This window comes from Neodiprion lecontei, chromosome 1 (assembly GCF_021901455.1).
Source record: "Neodiprion lecontei isolate iyNeoLeco1 chromosome 1, iyNeoLeco1.1, whole genome shotgun sequence".
NCBI lineage: Eukaryota > Metazoa > Arthropoda > Insecta > Hymenoptera > Diprionidae > Neodiprion > Neodiprion lecontei.
This window is the reverse complement of record NC_060260.1, coordinates 38020152-38042561: the sequence shown is the minus strand read 5'-3', so window position 1 is coordinate 38042561 and position 22410 is coordinate 38020152. Positions and strand designations below refer to the sequence as shown.

General features: G+C 38.2%; 4 protein-coding genes and 1 long non-coding RNA gene across 17 annotated transcripts; 2 read left to right on the top strand and 3 right to left on the bottom strand.

Moving 5' to 3' along the window:
* Positions 1-121: 121 nt before the first annotated feature.
* On the bottom strand, positions 122-3540 carry LOC124296625 (IQ motif-containing protein H-like). Its single transcript, XM_046746686.1, has 6 exons — positions 3383-3540; positions 2828-3286; positions 2242-2743; positions 1006-2176; positions 484-935; positions 122-430 (listed from the first exon to the last, which is right to left on the bottom strand). The coding sequence occupies exons 1-6, from the start codon at positions 3538-3540 to the stop codon at positions 122-124; spliced, it is 3051 nt and encodes a 1016-aa protein (XP_046602642.1).
* A 1179-nt stretch (positions 3541-4719) lies between these two features.
* On the top strand, positions 4720-8383 carry LOC107222496 (mitochondrial 2-oxoglutarate/malate carrier protein). 2 transcript variants are annotated; one of them, XM_046745503.1, is made up of 7 exons: positions 4720-4967; positions 5001-5102; positions 5640-5855; positions 6204-6334; positions 6561-6731; positions 7097-7196; positions 7314-8383. In XM_046745503.1, exons 2-7 carry the CDS (start codon positions 5044-5046, stop codon positions 7513-7515), a joined length of 879 nt encoding a protein of 292 aa, XP_046601459.1. In that variant the 5' UTR covers positions 4720-4967; positions 5001-5043; the 3' UTR covers positions 7516-8383. The 2 variants fall into 2 exon arrangements, with proteins under 2 accessions (XP_046601459.1, XP_015517372.1); XM_015661886.2 differs by having other exon boundaries at positions 4722-5102.
* Positions 7722-8911, bottom strand: LOC124295467. Its single transcript, XR_006905407.1, has 2 exons — positions 8860-8911; positions 7722-8769 (listed from the first exon to the last, which is right to left on the bottom strand). It is a non-coding gene; the product is annotated as an uncharacterized LOC124295467 (long non-coding RNA).
* Positions 8528-15595, top strand: LOC107222492 (DNA repair protein REV1). 8 transcript variants are annotated; one of them, XM_046744886.1, is made up of 7 exons: positions 8528-8720; positions 9106-9222; positions 9314-10817; positions 10898-11339; positions 11419-12853; positions 13949-14091; positions 14308-14864. In XM_046744886.1, exons 2-7 carry the CDS (start codon positions 9139-9141, stop codon positions 14462-14464), a joined length of 3765 nt encoding a protein of 1254 aa, XP_046600842.1. In that variant the 5' UTR covers positions 8528-8720; positions 9106-9138; the 3' UTR covers positions 14465-14864. The 8 variants fall into 8 exon arrangements, with proteins under 8 accessions (XP_046600842.1, XP_046600979.1, XP_015517367.2 ...); XM_046745023.1 differs by having other exon boundaries at positions 8662-8786; positions 9146-9222; XM_015661881.2 differs by having other exon boundaries at positions 8701-8786.
* LOC107222491 (GMP synthase [glutamine-hydrolyzing]) lies at positions 13038-20286 on the bottom strand. 5 transcript variants are annotated; one of them, XM_046745342.1, is made up of 9 exons: positions 20130-20286; positions 17892-18160; positions 17553-17765; positions 17172-17469; positions 16617-17082; positions 16260-16501; positions 15984-16154; positions 15261-15692; positions 13038-15019 (listed from the first exon to the last, which is right to left on the bottom strand). In XM_046745342.1, exons 2-9 carry the CDS (start codon positions 18110-18112, stop codon positions 14918-14920), a joined length of 2145 nt encoding a protein of 714 aa, XP_046601298.1. In that variant the 5' UTR covers positions 18113-18160; positions 20130-20286; the 3' UTR covers positions 13038-14917. The 5 variants fall into 5 exon arrangements, with proteins under 5 accessions (XP_046601298.1, XP_015517365.1, XP_015517362.1 ...); XM_015661879.2 differs by lacking the exon at positions 20130-20286 and adding an exon at positions 19032-19115; XM_015661876.2 differs by lacking the exon at positions 20130-20286 and adding an exon at positions 18843-19025.
* Between the last annotated feature and the right edge of the window lie 2124 nt (positions 20287-22410).

Sequence of the window (22410 nt, the reverse complement as noted above, 5' to 3'; positions counted from 1 at the left end):
TTGTGACGTTACGAAATGCCGAATTAAGCTTCATCTGTTTTTTAGATACTTGCAGTAGCCTGGAAGGCATCTAGTATGAATTTGACACATCGGTAAGACCGAATGGAGTTTTGCAAATGGGTTAATTTATTTTTGACCGATTACATATCTCTTTATGCATTGGTCGATAAGTGGCAGTTAATGTTGCTAGGTACGAAGCAGCTGCGCATATGTTAGTCTCGGCAACACCTTTGTACCTGATGGTCAATGCCTGACTTAGATTCTTCAAGTTCGCTGTGACCATTTCCAGACACTGTTTCATCGTGACGTTACAATTGCTCATCATTACGTGAGCGCGACTTTCTCCGTCGTGGAAAAGAACATGCGATCCAACTCTCGTTTTCGCGTCGTAGGTGATCTGGAAGAGGGACTTGTCTCTGAAGCTAACAACCTTGTGGTAAAGGAAGAAGAGAACGGCAATGTAAAAGATCGAATGGCGCGTACCTTGCATTTTTTGCAAAAATAATATAACTTCGGCCACCGATGGCGATAAAGTTCAGTGTGATGAAGCCGTCCCATAGCGATACCGAATCTTTCCTTCGTTTCGTCCCAGAGAACAATTCGCGACTGTGGATGTCGAAATTTCTTCCGAGCCTGAGAGGACACGTTAACGTCGCTTTGGAAGATATTTTTCTCGGGATCATACTTCCCGTTAATCGTGAATGAGAACCAGTCCAGAAAGTTGTGAACCTTCCCGTAATAGGCATCGAGATCAAGGATCAGAGCTACAGGAACGTCATCGAACTTTCGAACGTAGCAAAATAGGTCGAAACTCGCGTATCCGAAGTACCCCATTTCTTGCAACGCTTCGGCGAGAGTCGTGACAACCGTTCGAAGTTTTTCGTGGGGAAAAGAAGTCTGCGGTATCATGAAACCGAAAGCCGTGAACTGGGTTTCTGCAGAAAAAAGACCGATACCAGTTTAAAATCCCTGGAAGCTGGTTAAGAAACAAGCGTGAATTATAACCCAGGTGCATTTGATCCGCGGTTCCAACCCAAACAGGTTTTCGGCGAGACTGAAGTCCCGGGATAAAAATGGCAGCGCTGAGTATGGAGTAAGTCTTTTTGTCAGGAACAGCTTGAAGAAGACATCCATGTTTGGTCAGACTGCCGTAAAAGTCTTTCCAGCATTTGTAGTTCGGGGCCAATCTGGTCAATGTGAAAACGACCTTGGGCAGATGTTCGAGAAGTAGATCGAGGTAGGGTTTCCTCAGCTCCTCGGTAGTGGTCCAGGCTTCGCCGCACTTCATTCGCTCGTTTCTAAGCTCGAGCATGAACGGCACGCTTACATTATTGATCAAGAAAACTCCCGTCTGATTTCCGTCGATACCAACGTTCAGCTTTATCAGCCACAAGCAGACTTCGCTGTGCATGCAGATCAGATCCGCCAGCTTCGTGCAGAGGGTCGTGTAGTCCTTTACGTACGGACTGTAAGGGGGCTGATCGATACCCAAACTCGTCAAGAGCTCAGCGTTCGCCGATTTGTTAAACAGCCGCGACTGGAGGCTCATGGACGAACCGAGCCAAGGCACGCGAAGGGTACCAGCGGCCCATACGTCGCACTCGTCCATGACCCAGGGCAAAAGGTAGGCAGGTTTTCCAGCGATCGCCTGCTTCAGAGCAGTCACGGTGGTGTTCGAGTAGTACAAAGTCCTCGCGGTATTGAACGAGCACTGATTGAAGGCCCGCCTCATTGACAACGCGAGGAAAGTCACGCGGTTCTGTATACCTTCATTTGGCCTAACGGATTCTAGTATGTCAAAATACATTCGAAGAAGACTGTCCGAGGGCTCCACGGGCAGGATGTAAATCACCTCGGCGTGACGGTTTTTCAAAAACGACATCTTCAGCGCCAGGATGTTCTGATATATGCGGAATATCGGCGGTGATATTGAGTTTCTCACGTCAGGCGGATGACCGATGGATGGCAAGTGGATTACCACGTGTGCCTCTTTCACTATTTCGTAATAGTCAGCAGCCAGTTTCGCGTTAAGTTCTTCAGTCTCGTTCAGCGTCACCAACATCTTTTTCAAGTACTTTGCATGCATGTCTCGTCGTTTTTTCACGCACATCCAGGCCATCCAGATTATGCTCGCTGCTACGTACCTGCACTCCGATTTGCGGATGTCCCTCCGAACCTGCGGTTTGAAATCAACACGTTTACTCGATATTCTCGGCGGTGAATATTTTTGGTCTCATTCACCGCGTAGCCTCTCCAGTATCGCTGTATCGTTGTGGCGGCGATCTGTATTCCGGCGAGTAGTTTGAACTGGACTTTCCATCCGTAGAGCCATTCGGCTACCTCCGATTCGTCGTGGAGCATGTGGATCATCTCCTCCTTTGACAGGGTGTACTTTGAACCGTTTTCGGGGATCCGAGAGAGCAGAGCGAAGACTTTTTTGGGACTGAAGTGAGCCGAGGGCACGATATGCTTTTTTAGCCTCGCTTCCATCTGTGGGCAGAGTACCAGAAGCCATTTTGATCTGAGTTGATTGCCGCTTACGTCGAGAAGCTTCCTCCATAATTCGCAATGCGTAAATTGTCCGTCGACGAATTTCAAACTTCCTATCCTCGCCGCTTCCTCTTCAACACTAGCTATTGTCCACGGTGCCGATTCCTCGATAGAATCCTTGAACTCTATCTTACTACCCATCGACTTGATTCCTGCCAGCAGCGAAGAAGCTCGGTCGAATCCACTCATCCTTCTGAAACAGGTGAATTATAACTAATTATAAATGATGTAATTAACGAGATGTGTTTCATGTTTCGCGTATTACAATTAACTCTACCTTCGTTTTGGAATCATCTCAGGCAAGGTGAACAATTTTGTTCGAAGTACCGTCATTTCCTGTTTGAATCTCAAATCGCTTAGATCGAAGGCCGTTTTTCGCGGTACGATCGGTCTCTTCAGAATATCCTGAGTGGGTTCTAATTCGGATTCCGGGACGTTGGTCCACTTGCAATTACATGCTTGATAAGTTTTAGGTTCTCCAATCGATTCCCCTTCATCTTCGTCAGGCGGTTTCCAGCATCTACCAATTTTCTTCAGATCTTTGATGTACTCCTTGTAGCCGACCGGTTTCTGACGCAGATCTGTCTCCTTACCCAAGTCTAACTGTTCGTGGATTTTGTACTCTGCACACAATTTCTGTATCTCCGTGAGATCGTTTATTATTTGGCGATAAAATCTTTGGATGGTGTTGTACACCGCAGTGTTAGGCTCGCCAAGTTCACAACTATTGCCAAGTGGGAGAAAATTTAATCAGTCGATTCGTGTAGCGATGTTACGACTATACAAAAGCGGTTTCATCGTGACTTTTTTGCCTACGAGCCAATCGACTTACCTCTTTTCGTAGTCTTCGCACATTTTTTTGCATTGGCCCATCGCGTTCTGTTTTGATGATACGAATTCTGTATCTAGCACCTCCAGAACTTGCAGCAACATTTCTACCGCGTTCGTTTCCAGCTCGGTTACATCGATACGATCGTGATCTCGGAACATTTTCTACAAATTTTAAGTGCACGGTCTCAAAACTCGGAAAATAATAAGCGAAGAGAAAAAAATAATTTTATTTCGAAATTATATATTTGCCAACACGGTGTTAAGGGTAAAGTAGGTTAATGATTTTCGCCAAGTGAACAAATGCACTCTGCAGTTGTGATGTTTCCGACAGCCATGAACTTTAGCCTTTTATAAACACAATATGAAACAATGAACCAGTTCCGGTAAACAGCAGACATATCACTTACGGTAGATTAAATACGTTACTGGAAATACATGCAAATTACGTTTATGAAACGTCAAGTCTATGCATGTAGACCAGGGATAAATAAACGAGTGAAATGAATACGTCTTTTTTTGCGCAATAACCTTTAATGGATTTTATCTTTAAAAAAATACATTTCTCATACTTAATTTTCCTTTATCCTAACATGTATGAAAATATGCGTATCTGGTGGAGCAAGTTGAAATAATGATATGTCATATCTTTTCTTCTTTATTAAAAGTTGCAATTGCGAATGTAACAATAGGCGACTGAATAGATCATGTTTCTTAGCATAGGTGACGTCACAAACTCGTTTTTTTTCTATCCAACGCATCAGCTATTATTTTTTCACGAACTATTCAAGTACATAATCAAAAAAGTAGGTTATGGAGCAATTGAAGGACAATCGACTAAAATTAGTTTCAGAAGGTTCGAACCTTCGTTGATACTTAACGATTTTTTTTTCCTCAGTACAATACCTTCTAGAATAACCTGCATAGCCTAGTGAAAAAATTTTTTTTCTTGATACAAGTTAATTCGCAACGGTTCTGGCTCTCTGAGCACGAATAGATAGATAGATAGATTTTTATTGCGTCTACATTATGTTGTACAATAATTTACAAAGGTAAAATTGTAGTGGTAAACAATAAAAGAAATAATACATAGATAAAGAAGGAACCTATTTGTATCTTTAATTATTATTTTCTTTCCTACAAATTATACATTCAATTCAATGAAAATTTAAGCATATATTCATGAGAGTCGTTGAAAATAGAACGTTTCAAATTGGCAGTTGTTTTTTTTTTTTTTTAGTTCTCAAAGTATTAACAAGCTGGCGCCACTCGGCGGTCTGAATTCCATATTTCCACATCAGCTTGCGCATGTGTGCGTAACTTCAGTGGGCAAGCCGCGTGCTGCCGGTTACCGAGCAAGTAGTTGTGGGCGGGCTTTGTAGCCAGTCAGCCGGTAGTTTTGAGTGTGTCGAAAGTCAAGGCGATGGTCCGATAGCCCTGCCATATACCTACACATTCACACGTCGAATATTTCTCCACAAGAAATTCCGTGCACCTGATTGTGAGAGTCTCGGCCCTGGCCCTTTCGTCTCGTCTCCGTCTTGCCCACCGACGTCACATTGACATACAGAGTGTGCCCATCGAGCATTATTTTGGCATTCCCGCTACTGCGCGACTCGTCGTTTTCGCCTTTTTAAAGCGAGATACTTCACCTCACACATCAATATGGGCGATCAGAAGACTATACCGAATGGAATAAAGTTCCTAATCGGTGGTGTCTCTGGGTTAGCTTTTATTCATTTTTTGGCTTCTCTGCTTATCTTTTCTTCTTACGTTTTATTATCTCGTGACGTGTAACTATAAGATCAAATCGTCGTCGTACGATTTCGTAACTTTTCATACGTAATATGTATTCTTCAAAATGCTACAGATATGTCTGTTCCACGTTACACAATATTCTAAGAACCGTTTTTTGCTTCAGTTAACGCAATTATGTTGATATGAAATACTGTGCCAAGAACTTTTTAACTTTAAATTGACTGGACAGAACTAAAGAAGATATTATGTTTGAAAAACTACTGTTAAACCAGTACTCTTTTTTTTTTTTTTTTTCAAGGACAGAACATAAATCCTATATTTATATTTTCAGTTTTTACGTAATATTTATGAAAATTTGGAATCGTTATTCTTATTATCTGTTATTCAACTATTATTTTTTCGGTTTTAAAATCCATCTTCTCATTTTTCGAATTCTTTAATTGAATTTTCATATAATAAATGAATGTTCATGAAGAAAATTGAGTAATATTTTCATATTTCAGAATGGGTGCCACGTGTTTTGTGCAGCCGCTAGACCTGATTAAAAATCGTATGCAGCTAAGCGGCACAAAAGTTTCCACGATGTCAGTTGTGACTGGAATTATAAAGAACGAAGGTTTTTTCTCGTTCTATGCAGGCCTGTCCGCCGGTTTAATGAGACAGGCCACTTATACTACTACCAGGCTTGGTATATACACATGGCTTTTTGAACTAGCCTCGTAAGTGTAGAGATTAAAACTTGATGGATTAACATTAGATAATAAAAGATACCTGGCTTGATTAATCACGAGAGTAAAAGATACAGAAAACTTGTTGTCTACGCTCAATGACAAATCATATACTCACAACTTGCAATGAAGTTTTTATTGATAATCAGCTGTGCTAGATTCTATTTGTTTTCCTTTATTTCAATGACTTTTTTTTCAGCATTCTACTCTGCAAACTATTTCTAGTACAGTATTTTAATCGAAGTATAATTGTATCAAAGTACACTTGGCGGGAATATTAGTATTTTCATTTAAACAAACTTTGACTTTCAACTCAGCAAAAATATCGTCCTATTGCAGAAAAGATGGTCAACCAAATTTTGTAACAAAAGCTGCGTTGGGTATGGCTGCTGGGTGCGTAGGTGCCTTTGTTGGAACACCTGCTGAAGTAGCTTTAATCAGGATGACTGCTGATGGAAGGTTACCATTAGGTAATTCTTTAGTAACGATTCCCAGGCTATAATTCAAAATGCTGTTCCAAGTTCAATATCAATTTGATATCATATCACCTGAAACAGATTTAGAATTGTCCATGTTGCACCTGACTCAGATTGTAATACTGAGATATATGTTGAAAAGAGTAATATTAATATATTTCTGAAGTGTTTTATTCTAGGTTGTATTTATAATTGTTTTACTATCTTAAATTTTCATTAGCCGAAAGACGTAACTACAAAAACGTCTTCCATGCTCTGTTTCGGATAATCAGAGACGAAGGTATTTTGACTCTATGGCGTGGAGCTATTCCAACAATGGGGCGAGCTATGGTTGTAAATGCAGCTCAACTGGCATCATATTCACAAGCCAAACAGGCTTTACTAGACACTGGTAAGCGATCTTGCTGTCGTTGCAAATACATATGTGTATTTACACTTTGTGTTGATATTTCGCGATTCGGTTCAATATTTATATTTATATTGACAAAGGTGTTCAACTTAAGTTTACCCAATCAATTTACTTATCTCAACTAGTATTTGACCTTAAGTATATTGTGTTTGCTGAATGAAACGTTCAGGCAATCTAATTTTAGTTTTGTCTTCTACTCGTTGAATGCCTGAAACGTTATTTTTAGTTAATCTGTTTTTTTCATTATATAATACTTCTCAAATTTCTTTATGTTTTTCAAAACTTTTTTTTTTTTTTTTTGCCACTATAATTTGAATAACGTTTATTTATTCTCCGAATCTTTCCAGGCTACTTTCAAGAAAATATTACGCTTCATTTTGCTAGTTCAATGATTTCTGGACTCGTTACCACAGCCGCATCGATGCCTGTCGACATAGCGAAAACCAGGTTAAAAATCTATCTAATCTTTGGAGAACTTATAACAATAGTTTACTTGCTGTGATATATTTATGAACATTAATTAATGTTATTTACAGAACTTATTCAATATTTTGTTATTTCTAGAATTCAAAACATGAAGATTGTGGATGGCAAGCCGGAATTCAAAGGTGCGCTAGATGTCCTTGGTAAAGTTGTACGAAATGAAGGCCCTTTGGCACTTTGGAAAGGCTTCTTTCCTTACTACGCTCGGCTAGGACCACACACGGTTCTAACGTTTATTTTCCTAGAACAAATGACTGCTGCCTACAAATCTAGATTATCGTAATTTAGTGTTTAATAGCTGAGTATGTGTGCATCGTACATACTCAGAAATTAGAAACTCCGGTTCCTCTTCACCTGTTATTATCGATCACACTGAACGAGTAGAACATTGAAATTCGTATGTTTTTAAATATCATGTCTCATTCTTTGCTGATTGTTTCATGTCATTACATCCATATGACATTTGTAATTACCTTTTTCAAAGTGATCATTTGATGTACAACCAAAACGGAAACAAAACAGTCTCGATTTTCGATTTCCATTCTAATTTCTTGCAATATCATCTCCTATTCTCTGTATATATATACAGATTGCACTTCCTATGCACAAAAATAGAATTTTATAATATACAGTTACACAATGATTTTATAATCAGTGTCAAATATATTTATCAATTGACAACATAGATATGAATGGTGGGAGGTAAAGGTTGCACACTCGTCTTATATCCACTATTTTCCAAGCCCGTTGCAATTATATTCCGTGAACGCATATTGAATTTATATACTGTACACTGATATAATGTTTGTTATCCTATAGCACACATATATTTCAAGCAAATACATTCTGTAACCATAAGCTACTGCCTAGGTGTTAGAAACGCCTAGATGTATACATATATACCCGTGATAATGTTACCCACTCAGAATTTATATCGCGTAAAACGCGATGATATAATTTTTGTATATGATTATTTTTTTAGTTCATCGTTATATTATGTAATGTTAAATATTTCAATGTTGTAAAAAAAGTCGGGAGACGTGTGGCTTCCATTTGTTGTACATATACAGATATATTATATGCGTGCATACACATGATGTTCATATATGTTGGAGGATGTTAAAGATATAATAAATATTTCATTTAGAAAACCTCGTGAATGCTAATATTTGGCGCACAACCACGTAAATAAAATTATGAATTGTAAAGAAAGTCTTTAAAATGTATGATGGGTGAATGTAAACTGATAAAGTTAACATATTTCTACCAATTACTCCATCCTACGGACGATTTTTTATCACTTCATAAAATAGAATGACAAATGTGGATAAATCAATTTATCAAACTCCATTAGGTATCTGCTCCCTCATCCTCTTTGATCTGCTCTACGTGGTGTGGAAAACGGAGGAACAAATATTAGATATCCCAAAAGAATTGTGATCCATATTCCTACGTCGTGTTATTCATTTCACGAACAGCTGCCTGAGGGTGAGAACAGAGTGAGACGTGAAACGTCAGTTTGTCAGGTGTCATGCGTCTAGAAACGAAGTATGCGTACGTTATATTTATGTTATTTAATCTATCGCATGATGGAATTCAGCGCTAAGTTACTCGAATTATCACCTACACGTGTAAATACGTCTGAGGATTGTGCCTCCTGACGTATTATAACCAGTTTCTGAAACTTTGTAAATAAAGAGGTTATGTAGATAATTTAGTTTCAACAAGTCAGGTTTGGTCAGGTCCACTAACCATAAAACTACTCCCGCTAGTGCAATTAACGCTTTAAAATTATTAAATATCGTAGCTATAAATAAACCCACACAGAATGCGTGGAAAGTTAATCAAATCCTGTAATTATTCGTAAAACTAGAATGTACCGTCAGGCTTATGGTTATGCTGGGTCATGTTAGATCACACTGGAAACGAGAATATGACTTCAAAGCGAAAAAATAGGGATGCCTGGGCTCCCACAGGGTTCGAAGAATGGGTGAGCAAACTAATTCTTTGTCAATTTTTTCCGTTATTCGATAAAAACCCTTTCACATTTCCATCATCTATTATTTGCAAACATTTTTCAGGGTGGGTACATGGCAGCTAAAAAGGCGAAGCTGGAAGAACAGTTTCAGGAAAGAGCAGCGGTCGAGTTCAAAAATAACTCAACGCTTTTCCAAGGACTTTGCATATTCGTTAATGGCTACACAAAGCCGTCTGCTGATGAACTGCGGCTTCTTATGATGGAGCACAACGGTGTCTATCACCACTACATGCGCCCACGCATAACGACGCATATAATAGCATCAAATTTGCCGTATTCAAAGATCATGATGTATAAAAAAAGCCAAAACCCGTTGCCAATTTGCAAACCTGAGTGGATCACAGACAGCATTAAGGCTGGCAAACTGCTCAACTACCAGGATTATCTCCTGTACTCTAATCACACTAAAACCCAGCCCAAGTTGGCCTTTGCAGCAACTTCTGCCAAATTGGCACCAGAATTGGATACCGACAAAGACAAAGTAATTCTGGATGATAATAGTACGAAGAGTAAGGAGGTAGGTCCAGAGAGTTCTAAACCAAATACAGTTTCTAAACAAGTCTCTCCTACAAAAGAGGGCGGAAGTCGGTCCGTCAACTCCACTAAAAATCCTGAGTTCTTATCAGAGTTTTACAATAATTCAAGGCTGCATCATATTTCTACAATGGGGGCCGTCTTTAAGGATTACATTAACGAGCTCAGAGATAAGAGTGACAAGTCATTCCCGGGACTTGAGAGTCTCAAGAAATTGAAAAGACCTAATCGAACACCAGAGACTTTGGATCCAATGAATTCAGACTCTGATGAAGATCTGATCGACTCATCCTTAGATGAGAAATTTGCGAAGCAGGAACCAGTCATAATGCACATTGATATGGACTGCTTCTTTGTTTCTGTTGGGCTGAGAAATAGGCCTGAATTAAAGGGTCTCCCTGTGGCCGTGACGCATGCGAAGGGCAACAAAGCTCCCCAGAATGCAAGCTCGCGTGAGATAGAAATGAAAATGTACAAGGAGAGATTTAAAGAGAAATTGAACAAGGGGCAGAAGATAGAAGAGAAGGATCAGGAGTCGAGCACTGTGGCCGATAAACATTACGAAAATGCTTCTCTATCTGAAATTGCGTCATGTTCTTACGAAGCAAGGAAAGCTGGTCTCAAGAATGGAATGTTCTTGGGACAAGCATTAAAACTCTGTCCAGATCTTAAAACTATTCCTTATGACTTCGAAGGCTACAAAGAAGTCTCTTACGCTTTGTACGACATAGTGGCAACTTACACTTTGGACATCGAGGCGGTGAGTTGCGATGAAATGTATGCCGATTGCACAAAAATCATCTCTGAGTCCGGCCTGCGACCGTTGGAGTTTGCTGAGATTATAAGAAAACAGATTACTGAAAAAACTGGATGTCCCGTTTCTACTGGATTTGGTGGGAATAAATTACAGGCTAGACTAGCAACAAAGAAAGCTAAACCCAATGGACAATTTTACCTAGAGCATAAAGATGTTCGACGATACATGAGCACCATTAATATCAGAGACTTGCCAGGCATGTATTAAAACGATGCAGCGTGACTTTCTATCTTTCAAAACCATAACAACACTATTTTATTTATTTTTTTCACTCAGGTGTTGGCGCTACAATGACCCACAAATTGAATGGAATGGGAGTCTTCACATGTGCCGAGTTACAGAGCGTAGCCATACGGGAGTTACAGAAAGAGCTGGGTAAAAAAACTGGAGAAATGGTTTACAATATGTGCCGTGGTATAGATAATACAAAATTGAATTTGGAGCATGTAAGAAAGTCAGTTTCTGCCGAAGTCAATTACGGAATAAGATTTGAAAGTGCGACAGATGCTGATAAATTTTTGAAACAATTATCTGAAGAAGTTTGCAATAGGCTTATAAAAGCCAATGTAAAGGGTAGATGCGTCACTTTGAAGCTAATGATTAGATCAAAGAACGCCCCCGTTGAAACGGCAAAATATATGGGCCATGGAATTTGTGATCATATAACTAGGTCTAAAAATCTCATTTCACCTGTTAATGACTTATCCATCATTGCTAAGTAAGTTTAAAATAATTTTCATTTAATCCGTGGTAATAAACCGCCCGAATCTAATTAAGCTTTATATTTCTTATTGTAGAGAAGTTCTCACTCTATGGAATCAACTTCAACAAATACCAGAGGATGTTCGGGGAGTTGGAATACAAATTTCTCGATTAGAATCCACCAAAAGTAGTGAAAAATCTAATCTAATGGCATTCATTAATAAAACGCAACAGCCTGGTTCCAAAAACAAACCAGAGATTTTGAGTATACAAAACGTCCCAAAAGAATCTAAACTTGGAAGATTGCATGGTTTTCTCCTTACTTCTAAGCAATGCACGCCAATTGCTAAGAGTACGGTCAATTCAACAAGCTTAGCTAGTTCTTTGCAGAGTACTCCATCAATTTCTAGTGAAAAAAAGGCAGTTACAACTTCCAACTCAGTTGAAAGTGGAGGATCTGCGATCAGTAAAGAAAATAAAAGTCTGCGACAAGCAACTTCTAGTATCAGTGAAAATGGCAATCAGTTTATTGATCAACAGTTAAGATCTAGTAAGCCTGAAAGTAAACCTAATAATATTGAAGATCATCTGCTGATGCAGGAGATCGACGAGTCTGTGCTGGCAGAACTGCCTGAAGAAATTCAAAGGGAGATAACGGATGCTGCCAAGTCTCGAGTTGTAAAGAAGGTAAAGAATAAGCAAGAGATTTTACCTCCCATCCAGAAACATTCACCCGCGATTCCAAAAAGTCGGGAAAATCCTCCTCTAATTCAGAAAAAACAGGATGCTTATTTTAAGCAGTCGAAACCGAATATAGAAAAACCGAAGAAATCTGAGATGCCTCCAATTCAAGAAGTTGATCTTGCTGTCCTGCTTGAGCTTCCAGATGAAATTAGAAATGAAATATTGAACGAATATCGTGCTAAGGCAAACGAATCTAAACAACTTGCAATTCCAGGGTGCAGTGCAAACGCAATCAATAACGAAGTTCGTGATAAATCACCAATCGATGAGGCTAATCTATCGATTTCACAAGTTGATCCAGACGTTCTAGCAGCATTGCCAAAAGATATACAGAATGACGTTAAAGATTACTGCGCTTCCAAGAAGCTGGAGAAAAATACGACGTCTGCACAAATGAATAACAAGAATGTTTTGATTCCTAAACGGTTTGGAACGGCAACAAGCAGATCAACAGTGAATCAGAAAGCCACACGGTCAATTAAATCTAAAGTTAGTGATAATGGAAAGAGCAGTAAGACTAGTAAAAATAAGAAAAACATCTTAGTAAATAATACTAAAAGTTTGAAAAAGTCTCCCGAGCCAAAACAGCAAGTTTTAGATAACGATCCTGGCCCTGCAGCAGAGCTGCTAAAACTTGATACACCGGACATTGAGAGTAAGATTAAGGAAAATGCGACTGATAATATTATGTCATTGAGCATGGCAGCAAAATCTGGAGATCCTGAAGATCAGAAAGCATTGCTGAAACTTTTAGTCGAGGAATTAATGGATTTGTCATTAAAAGAGGTAACTATGAATAATATAAGAATAGGTATAATTTAACTAGTATGTATCTATTGGGAATATTTTTCAAACTTGAATAGCATTGTTTCAAGGAATTTCAAAATTTTCATTAGGAACTTCTCAAACTAAATTTTTTAGATTTTTTAGGAGATAGATATTTAGAGGTAAACAAGAAGATACACTTGGCTAGACAAAGAGTAATAATCATCTATTTTTAATATGTTTAATGCATTATGACAGAAAAAAAATAATATTGGTACAATAATTGTGATGTGATAGATAATAATTAATAAGTTAAAATTGTTTTTTCTAATATTGGCCTGACTATATCAGTATTCAATGGGATTACGTTGCAGTATAATAAATATTATTATTTTTTTTTTCCTTCAATTTCTACATATTTACACTGGATTATCAGATATTTGTAGTATATTCAAGTTTTTTTTCTTTCATCTCGAAGTCTCGTTCAATATCTATGTTGAATATATAATTTCGTAATAATAGCAATACAAATATCAAGGCATCCATGCATACAATTATCTATTTTATTATTAACACAGTTTTCGAAGAAAATCAAAGCGACTGTCAATACACAGCTGGCTTTTTCTGTAAGTGTGTAAGAGAGAAACTGCTTGAGTGAAAATATTTCTTACTCAGTTTTATTGATATAAATTAACTAGTAAGCTAAAAGGAAAACGTACTTTGACGATCTACACATTTATAATATTAAAACCAAAAAATTTATCACAAAACTTTATATATTACCATATTACGGTCATAGATCTAGCTAGGAAACGTAAAGCAACCGATAAATAAATTTAAAAACATGAGAAAAATATGTTATCATCATAAAATACTCAATTCACTCATTGCTAGAGTCTTCTTGTCACCATCTTAGCTCGTGAACTTAAAATTTCAATCAATATCTCCACAAATGGAAAAAATAGATATATGAAAACATCATCTAGTTGACTAATCCAATGATCAACATTTATTGATGATTTCTTTTACGTTTTATCAATCAGATTATTTGATGATGTAAAACATCGAATATTAATTCAACTTATTGATGATTACTAATTCAGGAAAATCTTTCAGGTCAAGATCCAGATTCAAAATTGGATATCTGAATCAGATTCCGTAAACGAGGTAGATTTTTTAGCGTTTACCACGTTTCTCAGCAGTCTACCCAAGGAAAAACGTATTGAAGATTTGCACGTTTTATTGAAGACCATGCACAGGTAAATAAAAACAAATGGATAAAAAATTAACAATTGAAAAGAAATTTCGAACATTTTTCCGATACACCCGATCTAGATTACAAATATTTCGATGCGTTTAGATGCTATAAAAATTTACTGTCAATAAAACTGTTAAGCCTTGATATTATTTACTAACTTTGTCCAGTTATTTAAAAAAATGTATTAGAACGATTAAACTTCTATTTGTTTACATAGATTCATCAGCAAAAGCAAACTTTGTGTTTGGCACCGAGCATACAGAAAAACTGTCGAACATGTCCAGCATCACATGTTGGCTACTTATGACAGCAGTTTAATGGTACCATCAATCGAGTGTGAACATGTTGCTTGCAGTAACGGTGAAGACACATAACATTATGTCAAATATAGGTGAATTATCATTAGATCAATCAAAGTAGCTTATAGATCTTAATAAAGAAAGTCAAATTTGATATAAACATATACATAAGAAACACTTACCTGGCATATTTTTGCAGAATACTGTACGAATTTCAAGGTAACGCGATAACGTTATTCTGTCAGCCATAAGTTATTGTAATGAACGATATTTTTATACATGTATATTAATTTAAAAGACAAAAAAAGAAAAACGGGAATTGCTTGCTATGTATTGGCAGGAAGTTGTTAACTTCGTATATATGTTTTTGTAATATATATATTTTTTTTTAAATATAGGATTTTTTTCATTTCTTTCTTCTCTTAGTATTTTTTTTTCTTTTTTCTTTCTTTGTTGCTTTTCTTGTTGTTACGCGCAAGGGTGGTGAAAAAATAGAAAGGGGTAGAAGTTCAAGTCGAATCAACGTTGCTACTCCCACTCGGTTGTAGCTGGTGGTTTAGACGTCAGATCATAAAGAACTCGTGAAATACCAGGCACGTTTAATATTTCTGTTACCATTTTATTCACCACCTAGAAAAAGAAAACATTATATTTATTTGGCTGTTTTATTTTGTATAAAGGAAAACTAGATTTTGGGGAAGAATTCAATTCCAAGATTGAGTTCTTTCTTCTTTAGGTCTGATATGTTCGAACCGATCTGTATCATTTTTCTGTTAAAATTGCTATCTTTTGTTTCTTAAGTTTCCAGATCAGAATACAGTTTTACAAAATCCCAATGTAACGAATGAATATTTAAAATCGACGAACTTACATGCATGGGTAACTCGTTGCCAGGAATTGCTGGATGGCCAGTCATAAAATCGTTGGAACAGAATGGCCTTAAGACTATGGAGCGCTGGCACGAAGGTGCTCGAAGTGCGAGATCCCGATCGAAATGTACCGGGATCAGAACGACTGGCATCTGACTGATGGCTTGTAAACATCCGTTAGAAGCCAAAATTTGATTGGCTAGGTGGTCGGCCTGTCGTAAAGTAGCGACGACGTTGGCAGTCAGGTACGTTGGGGTAATGTCTGTCACCGGGTGATGAACCAACTCACCAAATATGTAGCAAACACGATTCACATTGTGACAAACGCGCGGTATAAGTCTTGCCAAAAATAACATGTCCTCCCAGTTTACTCCTTCTCCAGCAGTCTCTTTTACTGATAATCCAACTACGTAGCTATAACTTCGTCGGTCTCCCTAAATATTTTTAATTTGTGGAAATTAGTAATGAACCCGTTTCAGGATATCCAAATTGTACTTAGGTTAAGAAAACCAAGTTTGGAAAATGTGTCTTACTTTTCTTCTATATAAAGACTAAAACAAAAAAAAAAAAAAAAAACAAATAGATGTTTCTGAGGTATCGAATAAGTTATGGACTACATGGGCAGAAATTGAATTGCTTTCGCATGAATGAATCACGAAATTAAAGTTTTTCATCATTTTAACAGATCATTTTAAGGAATATAACCAATTGTTTATGTAACATACCTGAACGCCAACGCTACGAACAGGTAGGAGCGTTGCGGCGACATGATGCCGACTTGAAACGCGTCTCAAGTGTTGGCGCTCAGCCTCGCCAGTTGCTCCTTCAACACGATTAAGCAGTGCATGTTTTTTTTGTAGCATTTGCTCGTATTCCGCCATTATTTTCACTATTACCTGGGTAACGTTGTACAAAATTTAATCAGATTATCGCACTTCCATCAAAGTAGAAAGGTAATGAGATATACCTAATTGTTTTGTTACACAAACAAGCCATGATACCTGCGTTTCTGAGAAATCTTTATCCATGAAGGGTTCGTCGGTGCAAAGAATTCGTATTGCTAATCCTGGTCCGGGAAAGGGATGCCGTGTAACAAGCGGTGACGGTAATCCTAAATCACATCCTAACTGCCTAACTTCGTCTTTATGAAAGTCCTTTAGGGGTTCGACTACGCGGCCTTGCGTCCTCAAGGCTCTTACTAATTCACTATCGTTGTGATGGGTTTTTATCGTGTCTGCTTTACCTGTGAATAATTTTTAAAAATCATGTATTTACCAATGAGATATAAAACTAAACTAAGCGGTAGCTGACAAAAGCTGTAAAATTGAGGAATTTTTAGGCTATTTTTTTCAACTCACCGCTTACTAGACTACTGGCGCTTTCTATAAGGTCGGGCCTGAGAGTGCCTTGGCCTAGAAAAACCTCCTCAGGTTTTAGCCCCATTTCCATCATTGCTTCATTAGCAACCCTTACGAAAACGTCGCCAATTATTTTACGTTTCTCTTCAGGTTGCGCAGTGGCGCACAGCATCTTAGTTAGTCTGGTTCTTGGTCCTCCTAAGCAGACTTTGTTAGTGGAAGCACTGCTGTTGGTTAGATTGACATTATCCATTGGTACCGTCGTTGTACCCTCGAAAAACTGATGTGCGGCATTTATTACTCTTAACTTAAGTCCCAACTCAGCTAAACTTTGCTCTACGAATGGTGTTTCACCCTTTCGCATAAACCCATTGTCTATGTGCACAGCGATGACCTGCTCCTTACGCAAAGCCTTGTGAAGTAGCGCCGCACACACCGTCGAATCAACACCGCCGCTCACAAGCAACTGCAAAGAGTAAGATAAATTCATTTGAGTACAAAGTGTCCAAATCAATTTCTTCGATTACGTACGAAATCGCATTATTGTATGTTTACCAAGACTTTGTTGTTGCCGACAGTATCCCTGATGTACTGAATGCACTCCGCTTCGCGACCTCGAAGAGTATAATTCCCTGTGAGGCCGGCAATTCCAAATAAAAAGTTGTGCAGCATAGTTTTTCCATTTGGTGTTAAATCTACCTCGGGATGGAACTGCACGCCATACAAGTTCATCTTGTCGCTCGCGATACTCGCCACAACGTTTCCCGATACAGCAGTCGATCGGAAGCAGTCTGCCACTCGGTCTATGCTATCTCCATGCGTGAGTAATACCATTTGTTCCTTTTCCAGCCCCCTGAAAAAACGAATAGTGAATCATCATATTTTATAATCAGCATAGTAGAAAATGCTACAAAATTTAGAACTCCCAATACTTACTTGAACAAAAGGCACTTGCTATCGACTTCAATAGAATATTGACCATCTTCTCGTCCCTCTTTTCTAATAACGGTTCCACCAAATTCTTTATTCATCATCTGCATACCATAGCATATACCCAATACAGGAATACCTATTCGAAAGATGTCCGCATCGTACCGAGGCGCATCTTCGGCATAAACAGAACTCGGTCCACCAGAGATAATAATAGCTCTGAAAAATCCAATTGGTGTATGAAAAACAAATACAACGCAAATACTAAAAATGTATAATTGGTGGTCGGTATCGTATCAAATTTGGTACAAAGTATAAAGTGGACAGAATGCAGCGGATACTTACTTGTATCCTTTTTCCTTAAGGGTGAATGCAGGCGTGTCAAGCGGCATTATTTCGCTATGAACACAGAGCTCCCGAACTTTGCGATCGATCACCTTCCCATACTGAGCACCCGCGTCGAGAATAGCAACTCGTTCGTCAAACCCCACCACCCCCATGACGCCGTCGTCGACTCCGTTGTTTCTCTCTGTGCGAATCAACAGCCCATCTGCGCTTTTTTCCATGCCGGTGTTGCCGCTGTTGGTATCGCTATTGCTATCGCCACAGCAGCACTATAACCAAAGCGTAAATACTAGTGTGTAAAAAATGATGTATATACAATTTCGAGCAGTTGGAAATCATTTTGCAAGTTACAAAATATCCTCTACAATATGATGAAATTGGGATTTTTTCCCATAATTCTTCCGTTATTATACCAGAATATAGCACTTGTGCATTGCTCGTTGCATTGTTATCTCTGGTTGAATGAATTTCATCCGTTTGATACGAGAAACTTTACTTTATTCAAATTTTTAAAATGCATTTTTGTAGACAAACTGATGTCACACCCCACTTGAGCATGTGATGCTTCGATACTGACTTTACTACCACTTATCATCGGCATCAAATGCTTGCGTTTTCAGATTAGATTTCAATGATAGTACTTGCTAATCTAGACTACAGTGATCACTCAGAAAATAGACAAATGAGTTGACAAACTATATCTCGCTCTCATTTCACTCGGTGCATTTGTCTTACTATCTTACTCTAAATTGTGAAAGAAACATTCCCCTGCAGGTTTCTAAATCAATAGAAAAATAATATAAATTTGGACTGCTGTATATAATCAATGATAACGACAGAAGTAATTCTGATGATAATTAATTCGTTCGGTGCAATTACAAGTGTTGAAACTTTGACGCGAGTTTAAAGTAAGGAACGACAAACATGAAGAGTGTATTAATAAATAAATACCGACAGACATTCCTCGACAAATATATTCACAACCCTGGGCATGATTCGTGTTGAAAAATTCTTGCTCGTGTGATGTTTTGGAATAAATATGGCGTGAACGAGAACAAAAGAGAAACAACCAAGCCAAGTAGTTTTTAAAGAAATGTAATAGGTGGATAATCTAGAGTGAATTGCAATTTTCTTCAACACCTGTCAAACTCCGACACTCCGACCAAACGTCATACTACCTCTAACTAGTCCAAAAATAGACTTGCGAGAAAGCTTGCGGCACAGTTGCTATTATTAAGCAACTTGAATCTTCAACCGAGATGCAGTGCTGTAAGTACACGAGCAACAAATTATGTTGGTATCATTTGACGTTGTTCCCAAGTATTGGTTACTTAGTAAAAAATCATACGAAAAGTTTATAACATTAATAAATTAAACGAATGACTCTGCTTGGATGTGAAGTGTATTTTGAATGGCACATATATAAACGTGAGATTTACTATGTCAGTCAGGAGTGAATGAAACTAATAAAAGTCACAATATTCATTATCAGATAACCAGCTGTGGCTCAATAGGTTATCACAATTGTGTCCCTGGAGTAGAGTCGGCCTCATCATAGACAATATTGCCCCACTGATAAATTTCGAATCGAATGACATATCGATTAAGTGAGGTCTCGTCAATTTCGCTACTTTTACCAGTCGGTTTTCTTCTGCTTTGTTTCTATTATACTCGGAAAATCCGCGGCGAGCGCGGTATCGTCCTAAAAAGTTTCACGCACACATAGCCGACGGTGGAATGTGTGGAGGTGGTAAAAATTCGCGGAAAAATGTGGCCAATTCCGTGTTTACGCATTTCGTAACAATACAGAGTCTCGACGGAATATCGTGACAAAAACGAAAGATCGCCGAGGAAAGTGACTCGAATGAACGAGCGGCGTGGAGGAAAAAATAGCGTAAATCTATGTGCATGTAATTTCTTGTCTTTCTTCTGTTCTTCTTTTTCGGAGTAAGATGCAGCCGATCATTGACAAGAGGTTCCAGGGTGAAAACGTGTGCCGATCAAGCGTCGTGGCTATTTTTCGTCGGGCATGCTGGTTCAATCGGGGTAATTTCCGTTGGATGATTAGTAGAATTTTTGTACAAAGAAGGAACGCGCTGGATTGTATTGACGAAAACAAATCACCGGCCGTGAATATTTGACCACGTTTCGAAAACCGTTTATTATTGCCCACGTCTCGAGCTACGGGCGCTCGGCGTTTGCGGTCGAGTGATTTTTCTTCGTTGAACCGATACTCACCGTATGTCTTCAAGTATTCGGTTTTTCACTCACGAGTCACTGTGTAACGATAAATTAAACAGAGAAAAACAGAATATGCACTCTCGGAACAAGGCGGCCATTAATTCAGCACTGTGCGATGATTACTTGCATACCGAGTTGGGCGACTGCGTAACACGAAAAAAAAAAATCCCGCCATTAGATGAGTTTCCACTGTCTAGCTATTTAGTTAGCCGACACCCTTTCAGCGGCATGCCTTCATTATCGACCGAAACAATTCTTCCTCCAGTTTTTCGAATTTACCGCTAACAGAGAACGTGAAATTGATTATTTTTTGATATCGAATTCTTTTGTATGGAATAAAATATAGGACCTCTAGATTTCACGTGAAATCGATTAAATTTTTACTTCTGTTTAAAGATTTGTCCATCCACACTGTTTCCTGCAGAAAAATGTTTGTCTGCTTATATTGTTGATCGTTTAAGAGAGCACGTATATAAAAAGTCGACGGATACTATCCTGTAAAGTTATGAACATTAGTCGGTAATTTTGTGTTAAACCACTTGCACCTCGGTTCAAGCATGAGATCGTAGTTATAGATTTATCTGTGAGATGGCGCTAGGAACTTGATCAATTTATGCCGTTCACAGTGGCGATTTCGCAAACCACAGATGCCGCAAACTGGCTTTGAATTTTTTGATGCGCAGTTATGATAATGAGAAAAGCGGACAAACCGCATTTTTGACTGTTTTATTTTTACATTTGGTTAATCAAATCTTTCTACAGGCAAACAGCGTGTTTGTTGTATTTACGTTTCTACGGTAAGTTAAGAACGACGCCTATACTTATTGATTTATTTATTTATTTCAGCCACATAGTACAATGTTGAACATATGATATATTTATATAACACCTGTTCATAGGTCCAGTGTGGGAAAGAAATTTTTACAATTATGCGTATTAAATATCGATATCGCGCTTCAAAAAACTATTTATCTTCCCCTTTGCTCAACTGGATCGTTTGTTTGCTACAGAAATCTTAGTAATTGGCTTATGTGCCTCGCAACTCGAACGATAATCTTTCACTATCACTTTATCTCACCAATGACGAAAATTGATTACATTTTGCCAAATTTTATCACCTGTTTCGATTCGGACTTTGATCCATTACTTTTTTTTTCGAGAGAGAGAGAGAGAATGAGAGAATGAGAGAGAAGGAAATACTTGCCATGCGGTCTCTGACCACTGTTTTTACGATAATAGTTAATGATTATTACTGTTATCAGATCATTTATAGATAACAACTCGTGTCTTCGGCTTACTTTTGAACTCTGCCGCACTGTATCGGCGTTCAATTTTTCAATTAAGAGGTTCGCGATGCTTACATAAAGACAACCGTGTAGGGTGAATGCTCTTCGAATGTATGACATATAGTGTATAAAACGTGTGTACGGTGGCATGTATCGCGATTGTAGCTACTAGATCGACCTTTGGAGATTTCCAAAACTTACACAAGTAACCGATCTCTACAATATTATACACAATTCTTTCGCAAAGTGTCCGTAGAAAGGTGAACGTTTAAATCCGTTCAACCCGGATTTGGCCCAAATGAGATATGAATTGCGGAATATCGCTTGCAGCCGATCGGTGTATAAATATATACACGAGTATAAAATGCAGATAGGTGTACAGCAGGCTATCCATAAATCTAATCGCAATGCTGGCAACGTTTAAGATTTTATGTGTATATCTTTACGAACGGGTTGAGAATTAAAATTGTATTGGTCATCGGAACGATCCATCGATTTGGATTCAGCAGCTGTTATTATATGTAGTTCGTACGTAACCATTGCATGACATGAAAACAAAATTTATGTCCGCGAGTGTGGGCAAAAATCTCTGTGTATCGGTACATCGATGTTTCAATTATCTTGAAAACTTTCATTCATTCTCAGTTTATTATGTACCAATACCTGAAAGTTGTCCTCAATTGAAAAACCCCTGAAACAAACGATGCAATTTAATTCTGGAGCCTTTTCTCGTGCTAAATCAACGCCAATAACGTTATTCGACAGGTTCCCTAATCTAATCTCGTTCTACCCAAGTAGTTTCCCGGTTTCTCGAATTCGGTCGGTAAAAGTTCGATACAGAATCCGAGTACAGAGTTTGAAAGTTTAATGTTTAACTTGAGCTTCGTTACAAAAGTAATTCTGCACGTATCGTGAAATTAATGAGAAACTTTCGTGCATCGATAGAACAAGATATTAATCCTCTGCGAGTGTTTGTTGAGTGCGTCTATTTT

Excerpts from the sequence above, each read along its gene's own strand:
- LOC107222492 (XM_046744992.1), top strand. The coding sequence starts at position 9,139 with ATGTTAGATCACACTGGAAACGAGAATATGACTTCAAAGCGAAAAAAT. Across the intron at positions 9,223-9,313 it reads CCACAGGGTTCGAAGAATGG|GGTGGGTACATGGCAGCTAA; the intron begins GTGAGCAAACTA and ends AACATTTTTCAG. Across the intron at positions 12,854-13,948 it reads TGGATTTGTCATTAAAAGAG|GTCAAGATCCAGATTCAAAA; the intron begins GTAACTATGAAT and ends AAAATCTTTCAG.
- LOC107222491 (XM_015661877.2), bottom strand. The coding sequence starts at position 18,364 with ATGAAATTCATTCAACCAGAGATAACAATGCAACGAGCAATGCACAAG. Across the intron at positions 17,083-17,171 it reads TCGGCAACAACAAAGTCTTG|TTGCTTGTGAGCGGCGGTGT; the intron begins GTAAACATACAA and ends TACTCTTTGCAG. Across the intron at positions 16,502-16,616 it reads CGCCAGTAGTCTAGTAAGCG|GTAAAGCAGACACGATAAAA; the intron begins GTGAGTTGAAAA and ends AATTATTCACAG.
- LOC124296625 (XM_046746686.1), bottom strand. The coding sequence starts at position 3,540 with ATGTTCCGAGATCACGATCGTATCGATGTAACCGAGCTGGAAACGAAC. Across the intron at positions 2,744-2,827 it reads GAGATGATTCCAAAACGAAG|AAGGATGAGTGGATTCGACC; the intron begins GTAGAGTTAATT and ends CACCTGTTTCAG. Across the intron at positions 936-1,005 it reads CGCGGATCAAATGCACCTGG|AAACCCAGTTCACGGCTTTC; the intron begins GTTATAATTCAC and ends TTTTTTCTGCAG.
- LOC107222496 (XM_046745503.1), top strand. The coding sequence starts at position 5,044 with ATGGGCGATCAGAAGACTATACCGAATGGAATAAAGTTCCTAATCGGT. Across the intron at positions 5,103-5,639 it reads CTAATCGGTGGTGTCTCTGG|AATGGGTGCCACGTGTTTTG; the intron begins GTTAGCTTTTAT and ends TTCATATTTCAG. Across the intron at positions 5,856-6,203 it reads TGGCTTTTTGAACTAGCCTC|AAAAGATGGTCAACCAAATT; the intron begins GTAAGTGTAGAG and ends GTCCTATTGCAG.